Source organism: Mchenga conophoros, linkage group LG1 (genome assembly GCF_057382185.1).
Source record: "Mchenga conophoros isolate Kocher_MC1m ecotype Shallow Benthic linkage group LG1, M_conophoros_male_GT1.1, whole genome shotgun sequence".
Taxonomy (NCBI): Eukaryota; Metazoa; Chordata; class Actinopteri; order Cichliformes; family Cichlidae; genus Mchenga; species Mchenga conophoros.
In genome coordinates, this window is record NC_140526.1 from 22539921 (window position 1) to 22558658 (window position 18738).

The following is an 18738-nucleotide window of genomic DNA, read 5'->3' on the forward strand; positions in this document are numbered from 1 at the left end:
GGATGGAAGATGATGAGCGAGAAAGAAATATGCACAGGAAGTCTGTGCCATTGCTCCCTCATTAAAACACCCAAAGTAATTATTCTATTATTAACAACGTAAATGACCTTTGGAGTATAGGATGTACTTTGCTTGTTGAAAGTGCACCATGGAGAACACAGGAAAGTTAAAAGAGAAAATCTCAGGAGACTGTAACGCTGAGATGATGTATCATAGGCGAGTCGTTTAATTTCTGACCTTGTGGCCAAGCCAGGTGCCTTGCTGTTCCTCGACAGGCAAACGTTCAGAGTCCCCCGTCAGATCAGTCAGGGCGTCCTGATCCGCAAAAGGCAAATTCAAAATGTGACAACAGCACAAAGCAGAATACCACAAGCGGAGGCGGGGATCATAAAAAAAGATCACCTTAATAATAAAAGATGCCAAACTATGTACAGGAATAAAAAAAGTCATTATAGTCCCCTCTGAAAACGTGACTATTTGTTATATAACTGTACGTGGATACACCGAGAGCAGTAAGACTAAGCTCACAGAGATTACATGATTAAAGTGTCTGAATCACTTCAACTTTATATTTAAGAAGTCACGATTGCGATAATGTTTCATCACTTCCATTAACAACAAAAACAAAAATGATGAGTTGAACCACAGAACCATTTCTCAAACACGCAGACAGTCCTGATGTGCCACTTCTGCTGTTGCAAAAGCTCAAACTAATCAGTACGGTATATAGATAGTCTACAGGATCGGCAAAAACACCAGGTATGAAAATAAAGCAAAGGTGCCTTAAACCTGCGTTGTATTTAGAAGCCACTAGGGGGCAACGCCTACAGTTGCAAAAAAGAAATAAAGAAATAAAAAAGACTTGCAATTCTTTACAAGTCAATAGGAAACCAGCTTTCCAACTTGACCTCTGGAAACAACTGTCTGCTTATTTTATGGACTCGGTCACTCCTTTTTGGTCCTTTTTTAAATAGGTTTCAGACAGGAGGACTGTACGCTGTACATTAGCCAATGAGCTCATTGTTAGCAAGTGCAGGTGTGGTTTCACAGTCAGACCTGCCTCTCTCTGACTACATCTGGTTTCAAAACGTAAAGATGGATTGGGCACCCTTATCTCCAGGCTTCAAAAATTAATGAGTGGCATCACAGTAGCGACATCCATCTTTTATAACAGTGTATGAAAATAATGCTGCAGTAATCATTCGGGATTCTGCATGTTCCTAAATACTGCAAATGCTTCTTTAATTTTTGTGGCGTTCTTGTAAATGTTCCACTCTGCATGCGTTCTTGTTTGTTACACTGATAAACTGGATGTTTTTGGCTAGCTGGGAGCAAAGCTCAATGGGATGAGTAGTGAGCTGCCTCTTAAAAGCCAATTTGCTTTTATTATAAAACCATGATTAATCTCTCAGCTGATGGTTCAGTTCAGTTTTAACACTGCTCAGGAATTTTCACAAATGCTTATGAAAAAAAAAAGCGGATAGGACATTTATCTCTGAAGGTGGACAGTCCTGTTTCTGCTCTATGTGTGAAAAGGTGTAGGAGTTTGAGAACACTAAGCCATGAGAACTTCACCTGCTTTGGAGGTGGTGTTGTTGTGAGGAACTGAAGAGAATGGGGTCGGACAATATTTTGAGAGCCTTAGAGGAAGATTTAAATAATCACAGAAATTTAAGAAAGAAAGTCACCTTTGGAGAAAGAGTTCCTCTGATACTGATGACAACTTTCTTTTTTTCGTGATCCACTGCCACAAAAAATGGAGTCTCGTAAACCTGTATGAAAGATGCAGATTGAAGCAGAGCGCACAGTGAAAACTGGTTAGAACGTGAGAGGATCGTGAGTGGAGGGCTAAGAGTTGTGCATCACTGTTTCACTTGGAGCCCAGCAACCACAGCACAGTCATTGTCATCAAACCTTTCTACTTGGCACAGTGCATGCTCATAAAAGAAATTTATAGATGGAAAGTCAGCGCAGGCTGGCTGCGCTCTGCATTACAAATCATCGATGTGTTATAGCTCAACTGCTAGTTTGAGAGCTGCTGGAATTTAAACAAACATAATTATGATGAAAATTAATTTTCACTGTCATTAGGAAACTAATCGAACAACTACTTTTTCCTAAACTGTTTTGCAAGACATGTGTTTAAAGCAGAGTATTGGGGACCAATGCGTAACTGGAGTGTAATTAATTCCACTAAGAGCCAAAGTGGACCTACTGTAAGAAAATACTGGCAGCAGCCAGTGGCACCCCTCAGCCTCCGAGTGGATGCACCAGTGGTATGAATTTCAAAATCCTGCTTCTCAGGTTATTGCATTCACAAGATTTTCAGAAAACCTGACCTTTGACCTTGAGGTCGAGGTGCCTAAGATTTGAACTCGCCAGAGATTTTTTGTGGATACACCTATGGTATCAATTTGAAACTCCTATGTTGTTTTGTTCTCGAGTTATTGCATGCACAAACTTGGGTGTCAACATCGCCCGCCCAGCAGGATGACGATAATACCCCACCAGCTGTAAGAAAGCAAAATACTTTATGTTGTGTGTTTGACTTGCAAACTTATTGCAAATCTATTTTTTTTAATTATTTGGAATTAGGGCAGCATGGTGGCACAGTGGGTGGCACTTCACAGTAAGGTCCTAAGTTTTAATCCACTCTGACGCCTTTCTGTGTGGAGTTAGGTACTCTTACTTCCTCCTACAGTCCATGCATGGCATTAGCTTAACTGACTATGCTAAACTGACTGCAGGTGTGGTTGTGGGCAGGAGTGGCCCCGCGACAGATTGGCCTCCCTCCGAGGGTGTACCCTGCCTCTCATCCTATGATAGCTGGGAAAGGCTTTCAGCCCCTGAAACCTTCATTTAGATAAGCATCGAAGAAAATGAATGGATGGACAGATGGACACAGAACTACATTTGTGGCTGTGAAATTAAGGCCTTAGAGTCCATCCAGAAGTGTTTATGCACCACCTCAACTGCCTTATTACATAAAACAGTTTTGCAAAACAAATCTACATCTGAAGCAGAAAAGCCACCAACATGTTACACGACACAGGGTTTAAACAAACCGTCAGCGTTACTTTCCTTGTCAGGAAGGAACGCAGTTGTTGCTCTGCTGTCACTACATTAACAGCTAAAATGCATGTTCTCCATCCACATAATGAACTGAAGCAAAGTGTGACAAGTACATGAAGTAAATTATGATGTAGGGTGGGTGTTGTTTTTTATGCTGTGAGCAGAAATGCTGTACCGAGCACAAATGCTGTACAGAGCACATTAATGGCACACTTCCCCTTTACAGCTGCACGTTAAGATTCTGTGCATGACAGTCTTGAGCAGAATCAGTGATAGGCTTTACATTGTTCATCATCTCCTGAAAACACACTTGAGTTACTGCAGAGGATGTTGACAGATCTCTCAGTTTTTGCAACATATATGTTGATAAGCGGAAAGCTCCTACTATTTGATTGTCTATATCAGTCCTTTAGGGCATTGTGAGCTCTAAGACTCTGATTGCACCTTTAATTATTTACTTGGTCACCTACAGCATCGTGGCAGGAAGTGTAGACAATGTGGACCTGCTTGAGGTCATTATCCAGGAAGTGCCTGCGTATGGCCAGGACATTACAGCCGCAACAATTGTCCTCTTCCACTGTCACGGACTGAGACAGCCGAGATCCAGACACAGATGTACAGCTGTCCAAAAAAAGGAAGATGAGAAGAAAACAGGATGTCAACCAAAGGAAGAACAAATCAATGTTTAAAAAAAAAAAAAAAAAAATAGGTGAAAGAGACACGAGAGAAATACAGTACGTTGGTAAGATTAGTATCCCAATGCAGGCAATCTGGATATGAGTATGTGATTAATTCTACATTGCTTGTGCCAGTGAGTGGGTCTAAGTAGAGTGGTATTGTCTCAGTGGATTACCACTTGGCAAGTGTTGACGCATGTGAAATTTGATCCGCACTGGAAAGGCTCAAGAGACACAGAAACCAAATAGATCAAAACTGTGCGGGTGTATGTTTGAGTGCTTACGGGCAGGAGCTGGCGAGGCGGCACAGCCCACAGGCAGGCTTCCTCATCAGGTACATGGGCCAACCATAAGCAGCCAGGGCAAAGAGCATATAATAGCACACATCCTTGTACATGTTCATCTCAGCCTGAGAGAGGAAAAGGCAGACAGATGGACAAACACAAACACACACACACACACGCTTGCATCAGAGCAACTTGAGACATCATTGAGATCTTCAAATATTATTTCAGTTGAGCACATACTGTGTTTGCTGTTGGTGTGGTATGTTTGCGAGCAGACACACTAACAGTGAGACACGTATACAGTTCACGCTGCAGAAAAAAAATTCTGTCACATCAAGAGTTCTAATCGTTGAACATGATGCAAAACCACTGTGCCCCCCACCATGTACACTGAAATATAAACAAAGCTGTGATTTATGTAGCCAATATCTAAGGGATGCTGAGACTACATCTTAATTTGTCACAATTTCTTCCATTGTCATTTGAACTGAAACACCTTGAGAAAAACCTTTATTATAATTGCCCTCTCTTTGTGCAACATGTGCAATAACTTTGCATTGTCAAAACATCTTTCAAAGGTAAATATGACTCAGGAGAGCTTTAAAGAACAAGAAATGCATGTCACATTTCTGCAATGATTTTTATCAATTCTAACTTTCATAAGAGTCCATGTGGTTTGGAATGGGATTTAAAAACAGAAGTCGACTTTTTGAAAGTGCGTCACACAGAAGAAACTCACCGAGTTCTTGAGGTCCAGGTATCTAGTGTTACGAGTGACAGGCATTCCTGATAAGAAGGCTAAAATGTCATTGTTGGCCTTTGGAAGAAAACCAACAAAGACATTATTAAGATCAGAGTATTTAGAAACATTTTAAACAACATATTTTTGCATATTAAAATAGACAGTAATACCTGGTCCAGGATAGATGATCTCTTAGACCTCTGTCTCTGGCGGAGCAGTACCAGACCAGCAATAATGTCACTAGGCACAATGTCCAGGTCTCTGAAGAACTCTGCAAAAAGGCTGGCCACCTCTGAATACGCATCCTGAAGGAAGAAGCATAGATCAGAGAATGCTGGTAGGAAAATGAACTACAAAAGCCAGCAAAGGATGCATGTTGTGAGCATGTTATCTTAAGTGTTTATTGCTTAGTTCAGACTACACACTATTGCCAGTAATGACCAGAAAGGCGTAGAGACCAAAAATTAATGTCTCTGATGTCATAATCAGGTAAACACAGATTCAGATCACTGGTGAGGTTTTGGATTAATACTAATACCTTATACCAACTGATGAATACCAATATACATGATCATAACCAGGTTTTTATTATCAGTCACATGGCCACCTATCCACTGGAGCTACCTACTCACCAATGAACTGTATCTTTAAATGTGTTCACAATTTTTTTAATTTTATTTCATGACTTAAGATGTGCCAGGATTGTAATCAGAAATACAAACAAATCTCTTCACTGTACATGAGATTAGCTTTTTGATGGCAGCTTGTTATCTGGAATTAATTTATTTCACATTTTTATTTCACATTAAAAGCTTAATGTCACTGGTAAGCAGCTGAGCAGAGCAGCTGTATGCCACAGTCAAGATTAATCCAGTCAGGGCTTATTCTAATGACCGTCTTACTGAACATTATACACCAGCAGTGGTTTTATTCCTTTATATTTTCAAATTCAAGGAAAAAATGTTACCGGTAAGTGTGTTTTGTTTTGCGACTCACCGATTGTGTATCTTGGGCTCTTGTGCAGCACATGAAAACCTTTAGCCTCCTGCTCCAGCTGCTGGCTTGGCCTTCCTCTAGCCTGTGTCTAATCAAGGGGGGGGGAAAAAAAAAAAAGTTCTCTCACAATTGAACTAGAGTTCGAAAAAAAAAAAGAAAGAAAAAAAAAAAAGGGGGGAGGAGGTGAAATCTGATAGGTAAAATCTAACAAATATAACAAAGAGATTAGCGTTTTGACCCCAGCAGCCTGTTGATACCTGAGCGTGTAAGTAGTGAGGTTGCGCTGACGCCGACGGGTTGCCTTCAGCTTGACAAAAGTCCGACCCGTGGGATCAAAAGTACACATGAGGGTAATGCAAACGCTGAAAATTACCAGCCAGTTGCATACAACAATTCCTGCAGAGAATATTAAAACATTATTCAAACAAAACCCCTTTTTACTTAAACCTTTCTCATTCTCCTTTATATCCACGTTTCACTCACCCAAAGCCAAGTTTTTGGCAGTGACATCAGAGCACGGTTTGTAATACTGGACAAGCCAGGCAATGCCCACGACAGCATATACGAGCTCAACCAACAGAATAGCTGGAGAGAAAAAGAGGGAGAGTGTGTGAGGACACTCATGATCAATTAGTAAATGTAAAAACTATACAAACTAAACAAAAAAGTAACGCACCACTTTCAATCATACATAGCGTCAGGATGCAAAAAAAAGCCCCAAAAACTTTACATCTCAGCATGTCTTACCTAGCCGTATGTAAAGGACATACTGTACAGCTTCCCTGGGCTGTGTGTACAAAATGCTGCCCCTCATGCTCAACCACATGATGGCGCTCTCACATATAAGGCAGCTGACCAGGATGCCCAGGTACCCTCGGCCATGGTCCACCAGGGTTTCCGAACAGGACTTGTCTGAGCCATATGGAAGGCCGAACACAACTACAGACAGAACCACCAACCTAAAAGACCGGAGTAAGGAAGCAATCACACAGACGCTTTTCTTCAGACATCTACAAACCAAACACTGAAAAGTTAAGACCCAAAAAATAAATAAATAAATAAATAATAATGTCATTTCTACTGAAGAAACACTGACTCACCATATGCAGTGTAACAAAAACAGGAAGAGGGCGGGCAGCACCAGGTCATCACTGCCAACTGACCAGCGCCGCCGAAACATCACCATTCCAGGCATCACTGCCCTGCAGGAAAACCAAAGGGAGAGAGGAAACATCAGGGAAAGGAACTCTGCTTCATTTTTAATTCACTACGTCTAATTCAGTCAGCATCACCTTGCACGGTGCACAGTATACAGGAAATTTCTGTCTTTATCTTCAAAAAAGCAGAGCCACAATGAAAACTCTAAACCAACAATGAACACAACACATGCATCTCTGAACTAAACAGCATTCAGATCATGCCAAGCTCAGCATCAGCAGCCACACAGGGAAGTTTCTTTGTCCTGAATCCCGCCCCCCCCAACCCCCCCTTCCCCGGTTTCTTAAATGCACTGCATGCTAAAAGTGAAGAAGGGCTGTGGAGATAATAACACAACAGACTTTTCACCAAGGGGGAAGAGTGACAGATAATGGAAGGTAGAGACGAGGAGATCGAGTGGGTGAGGGAGGGTGCAGTGTACGTGTAAGACTTGATGTATAAAAAGGAAGAAAACCAGCTGGAACATATGATGTCACCATTCTGGTTGTAGCCCTGTGAAAGAATATCTTTTATGTTATTCGGGGTCCTCCTTTGTTGCACAAGCACTGCAAGATTACTCAAGCTGCTTTGGGCTAAACTGAAATGAACTATAAAAGCAGTGGAGGGAGGTAGAGGGCGACGCAGCTTTCAGTCAAAGAGAATATGCCATCCATTATGACAAAACCATTAACTGTAGTACATCTATCAGTGTAGTGAGTGACTTAGTAACTTGTAATAAGTGAAATATAGTTTTAAGTTTTCTTATTGGTCCCGTTCCAGCCCTCCTCTGCCTTTTAGTATCGTTTCAGAACATTTGTTTGAGTTATTAAGAAACTGGCAGCACCTCCCAAGATCACCTTTAAAAAAAGCACAGTAACAATAGCTGATAAAGTCTTATTGAATCACGACACCAAAAAATAGCAGAGAAAATTGCATTATATCCTGCTTAAAGGTTAACGTAGGAATGTGCAAAGAGATCGTGTTTGCCAAGAATAACAACTGCAGCAAAAAGTACAGTTGGATCATAAATGAACACAATGGGTTGACAACTTAAATGAATCACAGAAAGCATGCATGTGTACTAATGCAATAAAGTTTGTTCTAGTGGCAACCAGTCAGATTGGACCGAGTACAGGCACAACAAATTGGTGGTGCAACAAAATTCTTCATTTGGCGTTCCTTTGTTAATATTTTCCAAGTTTTTTCACACCTCTGTTTCCTGACTTTTTATGTGTGGTTGTAGCTTTGCACATGACTTCTGCTTCACTCCAGTTAAAGTTAACTGGAGAAAATGCTCACAAATGTTTTTTGCTTGATCATGTAGTGCCACGTTTAAGAACATTAAAAGAAAAGCTCCCTCTCTGCTGAACACTGACTTGGTGCAAATAATCACATTTCACAGTGTCCTCTCAAATACGGCCTTTTTACTGTAAACAACAAAGAAGTATGCACCTAAAAGCTTCTTGACCTAATAATGATGATCGACTCACAGACATTATTTTCTGAAAGGACTTCCTTTTAACAGAGATTATCAAAAGTTGTTGCTGTCTTGCACTAAAATGAATAAGGATTTTAAAAGAAGAAGGAAAAAAAAACCCCATCAGCACTAATAATCTTAAGTGGTATTATAGAAGGGTAACTGTCAAATTAAATGTCAAAGACTTGAAGACAAGTAGCCTCTTCAGTAATCGGCAAAATAGTTTACTCCCATGCATTTTCCCCCTCTTATCCAATTCAGGACCGCCGGGATGCTGGAGCCTATCCCAGCAGTGATGGCAGGGCCAAAGGCAGGGTACACCTTGGAGAGGTCGCCAATCAGCCACAAGGCTAATAAAGAGAACCGCCATTTAGCCCAACCCCATCCCTGTTTTGGGATGGTGGGAGGAAGTGAGAGCACTCGGAGAGAACCCACTCTTTCATATCAAAATACTACGAGTGTTATAATGACTTCCTACTGTAGTTCAGCGCGTCACAATGAAAATGAGCCATCCAGCTAAGCTCAAGTTGTGAAATAAGCTTGAAATATAAACAATTCTTTTGCATACAACATACAGTTTGTTTGTGATTTTTACTTCAAAAAGAATCCACCTAATTACCTGTGAAGGAAGAAATCAAAGAAGAAGAAAAAAAGCCATTCATTGAGCCATTTGTGCAACCACCTACATAGCTCTCAGCAGGGATGTGTAGTATTACACAAAACACTGGCATTTTCTCTGTGCAGATCTGGAGGTCTTTTTTTTGTTAAACAAAACCTTCACTATTCTCTTACTGCACAAGCAGTAACACAAGAAACACTGTTGTCAGAATGGATTCCCATGCCCCCTTCTCCTCTTTTAAGTCGGACGGACCTTTAACTCAGAATAAAATTTAGGCTATTCACAGTCTAATAGTTTAACAATAGAGAGATAAAAGTTCTGCCCTGTGTTCATGTTAAATCTACTTCAAACTAAATTAGTCTTTTACATCAATTTCCAGCTCCATATTCCAATAAGGAAAAGCATAATAGGCCCTCATCTCAGACTTTTCTACACCTTTATTCAGTAATGAGATCTCCCATTTGGTCCGTGGATAAGTACCCTTTGAGCTTAAACACCTGCACTGATTTGCATTGTCTGAATATAGATCAAAGGTTTTCCTTATTGTTTGGAACAAACGTAAAAATACTGGCCCACGCACTCCTACAATGTTGTAACGTTCCTTTATCAGATCATCAACTGGGATTAAATGCAACTGCAAAAACAAACAAACAAACAAACAAAAACTGAAAAAAAAAACCCCAAAAAACCCAAAACCTACTAATGTAGACAATTCCAGTTTACAAATGATGAGTACTAACAAAAGTGAATGCAAATCTCATGTTCCATAATTTACTTGATCTTTCATAATAATATACCCATAATGATAATGAATCCACATTTTTGCAGAGATTTAGCTTTTTGAAGTCATGTAGATCTAAACTTTTGATCTGCTGTAAAACAGCCTGTTTCAGTTTAAGCGTCTTTTCACTAAATTGCATGCTCAAAAAAATGTTTTGTCTCACTCCAGCTTCTTCTTGTTCCATATTGAAGATCTACTTGGAACCTTGTACCAAGTAGGTACTAATGGAAAAGGGGCTTTATTGGCAGAGTTGGGACCATATCTGAGGAGGCAGATCTTTTACATGGCTGGTGTGTAAAGGTTTTTACTGCTTACAGTTGTGGTTGAGCAACGTAGTTGCCAACCAAACCTAGTACTCCCATTGCTTCTTGTTGTTCTTGTTGCATGTTGAAGCTTTACTTGGAAACTTGTTAAGCTCCAACAATGCAAAATATGATTTTTTTTGCCATTTTTCAAGTGGTCTTCAACTTTGCATCAGGACTGTATGTGCAAAAGCGATCGTGATACAGTTTCAAATCCTGGAACAAACCATGAAATTCTCACTGCTGCTGCCTTTTCATGAAAACTGATTGAACCCAGAATCTTGTCTTCTTTGTCTTGTTTAGAAACATCAGGACCAGCTCAACACTAAATAATGTCGACTTCATTTTTTCCACAGTGTATTATTTGACAATTAATTTCCAGCAAAAACACATACTATTCATTGTGTATATATGTTACACAGCAAGTTCAGATCCCCAAAAAATAAGGAATTGTGTGTTGCTTTTTTCCAAAGTGCTCAGCGTGTAATGGCTTTAAGGCTGGGTGATTTGAACAAAAGATCATATAATGACACTTTCATCTCTCATGTGACTGTATGAGTTGTTGTACATATGACTGCAAGGATCTACTACTCTCTACTATAAGTTCAAAATCCAACTTAGGAAGTGCTGCATCTTATTTTTGCTCCAATTATATTTAGAGATTTTGGTCCAAGGCGACATGACAGCATCCCACAGGTGTTGCACATTTCTCAGCTGTAATCCATGATGTGAATTTCCTGTTTCACCACATCACAACGATTCTCCACTGGACTGAGATCTGGTGACTGTGAACTCAAGGTCATGTTCAAGAAACTAGTACCCTCTGGTCATAAATGAACACCAACTGCACTCATTCAGGTTACCTAATAATGCTGCTATCCTGTATATATTGTACATACTATTGTTTGAGTACTTACGATTGTTTTTTTGTACTTTTTATATTTTACATTTATATTTATTATTGAAACTTGCACCAAGGGAGTGGCACTCCAATTTCGTTGTACTCTGTACAATGACAATAAAGGCTATTCTATTCTATTCTAATGAAGTGACTGGTGAGTATAATTAATATCATCCACAGAATTTAACCAATAGTGGATTGCATGCCACACTGTAAGGCCATCTGACTGCCCACCCCTTCACAACAGTGTTTCCAGCCCCACCAATAACCAGATTGTGGCTGTTTCAATGATATAGCCAGAGCTCAGAAGTTTTTAATTTAAAGTTCATCTTCAAAACCTTATAAATAACACACCAAAAAAACAAAACAAAACAAAACCCCAGTTATTTCTTGTGAAGTTGGCAAAATTATTACAGTGAAATTTATGCCCAGAAACAACTAATTTCTTCAGTGTTTCAGTGACACAAAAATGTTTTCACAGCAACACAGCCTGAGCTGTGCTGGCACAGGATTACAAAGAGGACAATGCATCAAAGCAAAGGGGTCAAACCATGAGCAGTAAAATGTGTGAAGGTTTTGGTTTCAATCAAAGCATTACAGCAGGTGGTTTCACTGATTGGCACACTTAACGTTAGACGACAGACAGCACAGTGAAATCAGCTGCTGTTGTGTTTGGCTGAAAAAGTTTACTCTCAGTCTTTCACAGCAAATGGTGTAATAGCCTGAATGCACAGTTTTGGATAAATGCAGTAAATATTCACAGAAAAGGAGGCAATGCACAAAAAAGAAAAGGCAACACATTATTCTAAAAGTCATAACACAAATGCTGATCCGCAGATTCCAGCTTTTATAGCTATTCAGTCTACGAAATGGCTCCTCAGCTTTGTGTAAGAGAGCGAAGGGAAGCAAGAAAATGTAAATTGACCCAGGAGTCATCTTAGCTCTAGTTGTGAAACTCTATCTGGGTTGGAGCGGCATTAAAGAGGACAGTGGAAGAAGGGAGGGAGAACAAAAATTAGGGGACAGAAATAAGGAAACATCTGAACTCCCCCCCAAAAAATCTCATTTAGGCCAAAACAATCAGGCCAGTAAAGAAAAAAAAAAAAAAGAAATCTAGAAAAATCTTCCACACCAACAGGGACACTTATCAGCTCTCTCCTCCAGGCCTGCTGGTACGATAAGACTAAACTCCCAGCAGAGGCGTCAAAAGTGGAAAAAAAAAAAAAACCATTACAGCATGGTTAGAAATTGAATGGAGTAAGAGAGCGACAGTTGCTTTTGTGTAGTGCAAATCTCCTCTGTGAAGTTTGTTCATGTGAAAGTGTCAGATATATGGAGGTCTTTTTTTGTCTGGTGTTTGGGGGCTTTGTTGTATTTTGTTTCCTCAAATGTCATCGTTTTTTGCAAAAAAAACAAAAAAAACAAACAAAAAAACACTCCCTTCATCCGAGCATTTGCTAAATTACATATCCGAACACGACGTATGCAAACTGCCTTAAACCTGATTTATGCTTCAGTGGGAAATCTACATCGCGTAGTTGAACCTCCCAGGAAATGCAACTAAACACTGGGCTGATTCAGCCTGCATTGGCCTCTTCAGTCCTGTTGATTCCTCCTGTACATTTTCAGCTACATTTCACAACATTTCTTAAATTTATCAGTGAGAGAATAACAACCATAGCCTCAGTTAACGAAGGCTAATCATATGATCAATATAAGGATTTACAAATGTCAGCAATTTCCTTCAGGGAGATTGCTTAAACTATCATAACTGATGTGAGAGAATGTATCAAGAAGTGGAAAAAAATAGAGGGACAAATATGCTTGCCCCTGAAAAAAATTAAATGACCACAATAAAGAGTGAGGACCCAAGAGGGGAAAACGTTCCAACATTTTATTTGTTTCTATTGGCCAGATCCGGATTTAAAACACCAGGACACGAAGCTGTGGTTGTTAATGTGTAATGCACCAGCACAAACATAAATGCCACCAACAGCAGCGGCCACTTGCATAGCTTAGTCGTAGGCTCTACAAACGACTGGTATACATTCTGCTATCTTCATTCAGCTACCAAATCAAGACCAACTTGCTGGATGGATGGAGCTGGATCATCTACTACGAAGCAAGTCCAATATACCCAAGGTATTGTTACCTTATCTGGATTCATTTATCGCGACACTGGCAATCAGGGTAAGTGGTCACACGAAGCTGGTTATCAACTCACTAAGATAACTCAGGATTTCCCCTCCACGCTCACACGAAAGGGGAGGCTTTGCCAGCATCAGACTAATCACAATTATGAATAAGTGCTGGCAGCAGGGTTTACAAAGGAAGATTAAACTATATGATGGGAAAAATATGAAGCAGTTAAACATGAGACACAGCTGCTGCAGGCCAAGCAGTGATATGAGTGTGCATGTGAGGGCTGTAGAGTTATTTAGTATTAAAAGGCATGTATGAATGCATGTAAGCTTTACATACATCCAACCATTTGATTCAGCTGTGTTGGAGCAGGGATGCATCTAAAAGCTGCAGGATTGTGCAGGTTGCCTGATTATTACTTTAACTGATGTTTTAGCCTTTACTGGTCCAGAAGTTTAAAGGTTTTGGTTACTTTTATTTTATAGTCTTTAAAACTTGTACATTTGACATATGTACTTATGTATTTTTGCTGAAAGCATACATGAGGGCGCTACTAGCGACCGTAACCACTGTTGACTTTACTGCTCCTATTGTTTTACAGGACTCAAAAAAAAAAAAAAAGACATTTAATCTCAAGAGTCATTATCTAAATAAATACTACAGGTTTATTTTATGTGTCACCAAGAGCATTAGATCACTGAAGCTAAAAAACGATGACACACACACACACACACACACACGCACGCACACACACACGTTCCTAACTTTAATTAACCTTATCAGAATAGATGCATTTAGGGAGAGTGGTGTGTATCTGTCCAATCTAATTCTTGTTAGCACGTCAAAGTCAGAGAGTTCATGCATATCAGAAAGTTTCAAGTGTTTTAGAAATCGTGTACTCATTTTTTAAATTTCTTATTCCTTTTCATGCTGATCTTGTTTGATTTAAACTTACGAGTAGGAGCACCGCTGATTACTTTTCACAATAAGTCACACAAGGTGCCTTTAAATCATCCTGAGTGATTACTATCTACATTAACATGAGACTGAGGAAAAACAGCAAATCTTCAGGTCTGAGAAGCTGGAACAGTCCATTTCTGTGAGTACTGTTGTTTTGTGGCTGAAGTCTCATTAGTAATAATAAGCACAACCACATCCAGGCTGGATTGTGTTGTTCCCATCTTTAATCTATGGTATCGTCATTTTCAAGGCTTCTGTTTGGCAACAAAAGATCGGACACATTTTAAGGACAGTCAGTACTTCAATTGATTGCACCAGTGTGTTTTCTAAGTCCATTAGGGAATGACTGGAATGTGACAAGCTCAAGACCAGACTTGAACTTCCGTTTGTGGTTATAAGCATTTTAAGAGGTTTTTCAAAACAGTCGAGAGTACGATAGTGTGCTCATCTTAAGCTAAACCGTGCTGATTACTGTTTCAATCAGTTCAGCATATAACTAATCAGTGCTGACCTCCAACTACAAAACTCTGAAAGCCAAATTTCATGAACATCTATGACCATCAATCTCATATCTCAACTCGACATCCTCACAAAAAGCAACTGCATCCTCAAGGGCTTTCCCATCCATCACACAGAGGACGTTAGCCTATTAGTGGTGCTGTTTGGCCTCAACTATAGGCATTAGCTGATGCACTTTGACAATTTTTTCACCGCAGTCAAATGCAAACACGTCATCCTGATATTATGTTCATTACATTCCTCCTTCCTTCCACAGGTACACCAGGCTATTTGAGCAATGAAAGTGGAAAATACATATGTAAGGAGTGGACAGCTTCAAATACCTCGGAGTTCACATCACGCAGGACCTGTCATGGTCCTGTCACATCAACACCGTGGTGAAAAAGGCCCGACAGCGTCTCTACCACCTCAGACGCTTGAGAGACTTCCAACTGCCCTCCAAGGTGCTCAGGAACTTTTACTCGTGCACCATAGAGAGCATCCTGGCGGGAAACATCTTAACCTGGTTCGGGAACAGCACCATGCAGGACAGACGAGCTCTACAGAGGGTTGTGCGGTCAGCTGAGCGCACCATCCGCTCCGAGCTCCCTGACCTGCACTCAATCTACAGCAGGCGGGTGCTGGACCAAGGCCAGGAAGATCGTGAAGGACCTCAGCCATCCCAACAACAGACTGTTCTCTCTGTTGAGGTCAGGAAAGCGATTCCGCTCCCTGAAGACCAACACAGAGAGACTGAGGAGGAGCTTCTTCCCGCAGGCGATACGGTCTCTCAATCACACCACCACACAGTACTGACCCACACATATGGTTCTTACACACACACTGGACTTTCTGGACATTGTTTTTGCACAACACTGGTCACTATATTCTTCATTTCCGGTTAATACTTGTACAGCTGCTGTTATTGTGTATATATTTATTTATATTTAGATTTCTTCATACATTCTTATATAGTTCTATATTGTGTATTGTGTATTTTGTTGTACAGTTATTTTATTTTCAACTTTAATTTATATATTTATCTTTATCTTATTCTTCCCAGTTAAATTTACCCTTCATTCTAATTTGTGTTGTACAGTTATTTCATTTTTAACCTTAATTTATATTTTATTCCTTCCTAGTTAAATTTACCCTTTTTAATTTTTCATATTTATTTCCTATCTTATTCATAGCCTTTCCTTTTTTGTTCTCTTTAGGTCACGAGCAGTTGTCCAAGCATTTCACTACATATCGTACTGTGTATGACTGTGTACGTGACAAATAAAATTTGAATTTGAATTTGAATTAGTTAGCGACAGATTAATTGAAGTTGACCTCGATCAACTTCAATTAATCTAACAGAAAATTGAAAACTGATTGTTTAAAAAAAAAAAAAATTCAAGGGAATTATGCTCATGTGCTCAGGATGTAATGTGCAATTGGGCTTCAGGGGATTAAATCACATTGACTCTCATAAAGCATCTTCATTAAATGGAATATCCAATCTCCATAGCAATTTCAAACCATGTTGCATGTTCAGTGTGCTCCCCTGGTAAACTTAACCTCCTTAATTAGTTTAGAATCTGTGATTAAACCAGAGAGCTGGATATTTGCAACCTGAAAACTAAACATTTAAAAAAAAGGATATAGAAAGGCTGCAAAATCCCATCCCCAAAATAAAAATAGGACACCAACTCCATGCGAGGGACGTTACATACAAAAACCCCAAACAAACAAACAAACAAACAAACAAAAAAAGCCTCCCTGGTTCTCCCATAAATTGTTGTTATTTATGGTAACATAATGATCATTTCACAACCAGCACACAGCAAAAAAAAGACACTTTCTGACAGACTAAGCTGACTAATCCTACTTTCACACATCAGGAATTCACTGTCCTCAAAAGCCATTATTTCAAGCCAAGCTACACCTGAACAGTGTTGCTGGAGCACAAATTATGTTGTGAAAAAAATCATTATCGGGACTTGTCATCGGCATAGCACTTCTACAGCTGCAGCGATGTAGAGTTTAAATGTAGCTTACTGGATGTTACTACTTGATACATTTTTACTTACAAAGGCACAAAGTCCATATATTGTTTCGAGTACTATTTTTAATAACCATAAAATAACCAAAAGAGACAAAGAAAATGTTTCAGACCAAGGTGAAAATTAAACAACTGTTGCACGCCTGATATAGAAACGACTTTTTATTAACTTTTTTTTTTTATGCGGGTTCGTAGATCTGTCTCAGGCATGGCTCGTTTCCCCTTGTTTCGTGGAATCCTTGACTTCCCTAAAATGTAATTACATAACACTTAGGCTTACACAAATTAGATTTCACTTTTTATACAGTACATATAGCGTTCAATATTGTGAGCACTGGGGGTAGCATATTTCACATCAGCCATCAGTGAAACATAACCACTGTTTGATTTTTCTGTTTCTGCTTTTGTTTTTTAAACTTTGAAGGTACACTGATGCACTAAGCAGAGCAAATCTTCACAAACTACGTGACTTTTTATTTTTCCTCAAAATAAAACTATACATTTTCAAATCCAAATTGTCAATTTCTCCATTGCTGTGCATATTGATCGAATCTGCATATCTTTTGCTCCATAATACATGATATTGACCATGATGCCTAGCCTAGATAAAAGCCAAGCCCATCTAATGTTGATGCTGATGTTAATAGTTCTTAATGAACTGACATTTTTGCTTGGATTTTCAAGCCTTCTTTAAACCTTCTCATGCAATAAAACGCATTTCGCTGCAGCACCTGAAGCTGCCACACTCCCTGCCGTGTTCGTAACCTGAGATCAAAAGAGCATCTAAATGTCTAAAACCTGACCTAAAAAGAAACTCTACTATGCAGACAGCTCCAGCGTGAACTGCGGTTCTTGACTCTGCTATGATTGATGCATTCTGCATGAAGCATGAGTCACACAAACTCTCGACTCTCATCCAGAGCTACAGATTCCATCTGCATCCAAGCCGCGTGCGTTCAGAGGAGACGACAATGTATCGATGCACGTGAGCAATGCTTTTGTGCTCCCCGCGCCTAGGCCCACACCCATGCGATGCAGTGACAATGATGTAGCAACAATGACAGGGTTCCCTTTTCGTCACTATGCCTTTGTCTTTGACTGGGACAAACGAGTTAAACGGGCACAGCACTGCCTCTGAAATGTTTTACACAAACTGATTCTGTGTGAACTGCACGATGCATCTTATTCACAAGCAAAGCCCTAATGAAATCCCTATTCTCGACTTGGACATTTCCTGTACATGTTTTGAAAAACTGCAGTCATTTCCCCATCTCTACACATAAATGAGCTGTTGCTAACAAAAAGGGAAACGTTACAACTCACCAGGTCTTACTGCTGAAATAATTACACAGAGCACTGCTGACGTATCAATACACTACACCACTGGGTGAGTCACGAATACTGCACCTGAATCTAAAATCTGCACATACAGGAACCACAACATTCAGCACTGCTGCCCGTTCTTTGTTTTACAGAGAGCAAGTTGCTGGTTGGTATGACTATCAGCAGGTGTTTTAATATCCTCTTCCTCAAAGTGAGCCTGCTGCTGCAGCAGCATCAAGCCAAGTTGTGGCCCACAGCCCGCTGGTTAGAGGCCCTTTATTTTCTATCACACCCTCTCCCTGCGCAACCTCCCCATCTATCAACACTCTAACCAAGCTCAAGAACATTGAGTTCGTCAGGCAAGCGTCTCCTCACACAGAGGGATGAGAGCACAACTTACTGAGTGGTCTGAAAACAAACAGCTGAGAAATATTAATCCATTATGATCAGGAATACAATTCCCTGCTCTGAACCAAACATTTCTAACACCACTCACTCTTTTTTACAATAATAAATATTAAAAGTGGGAATCACCAGGTACCCTACATTACGATATTAATGCAATTTTTAACATATCTGGAGTACTGCAATAAGATATATTGTAATTTGTTATGTCTTTTCAACAGCAAATTACATCCTCAAAGTTAAACTGTTTCAACCAATGGGATAATTTTATCTCACTGCAGTTACTTTGTGCCACTAAATGAGACTGTCAAA

General features: G+C 39.8%; 1 protein-coding gene across 3 annotated transcripts in view; it reads right to left on the reverse strand.

Moving 5' to 3' along the window:
* Window positions 1-18738, reverse strand: part of dagla (diacylglycerol lipase, alpha) — a 42467-nt gene that overhangs the window by 16375 nt on the left and 7354 nt on the right. For 2 of the 3 annotated variants that reach the window (XM_085270128.1, XM_085270137.1), the window contains exons 2-13: window positions 6875-6976; window positions 6522-6733; window positions 6258-6359; window positions 6032-6170; window positions 5775-5862; window positions 4949-5083; window positions 4776-4853; window positions 4277-4345; window positions 4034-4158; window positions 3543-3693; window positions 1689-1772; window positions 238-315 (exon numbers count right to left, since the gene is read on the reverse strand). In XM_085270128.1, coding sequence (XP_085126254.1) covers window positions 238-315; window positions 1689-1772; window positions 3543-3693; window positions 4034-4158; window positions 4277-4345; window positions 4776-4853; window positions 4949-5083; window positions 5775-5862; window positions 6032-6170; window positions 6258-6359; window positions 6522-6733; window positions 6875-6969 — 1356 coding nt within the window. In that variant the 5' untranslated portion in view covers window positions 6970-6976. The remainder of the gene's footprint in view (window positions 1-237; window positions 316-1688; window positions 1773-3542; window positions 3694-4033; window positions 4159-4276; window positions 4346-4775; window positions 4854-4948; window positions 5084-5774; window positions 5863-6031; window positions 6171-6257; window positions 6360-6521; window positions 6734-6874; window positions 6977-18738) is intronic. The other variant, XM_085270145.1, reaches the window with a different exon arrangement.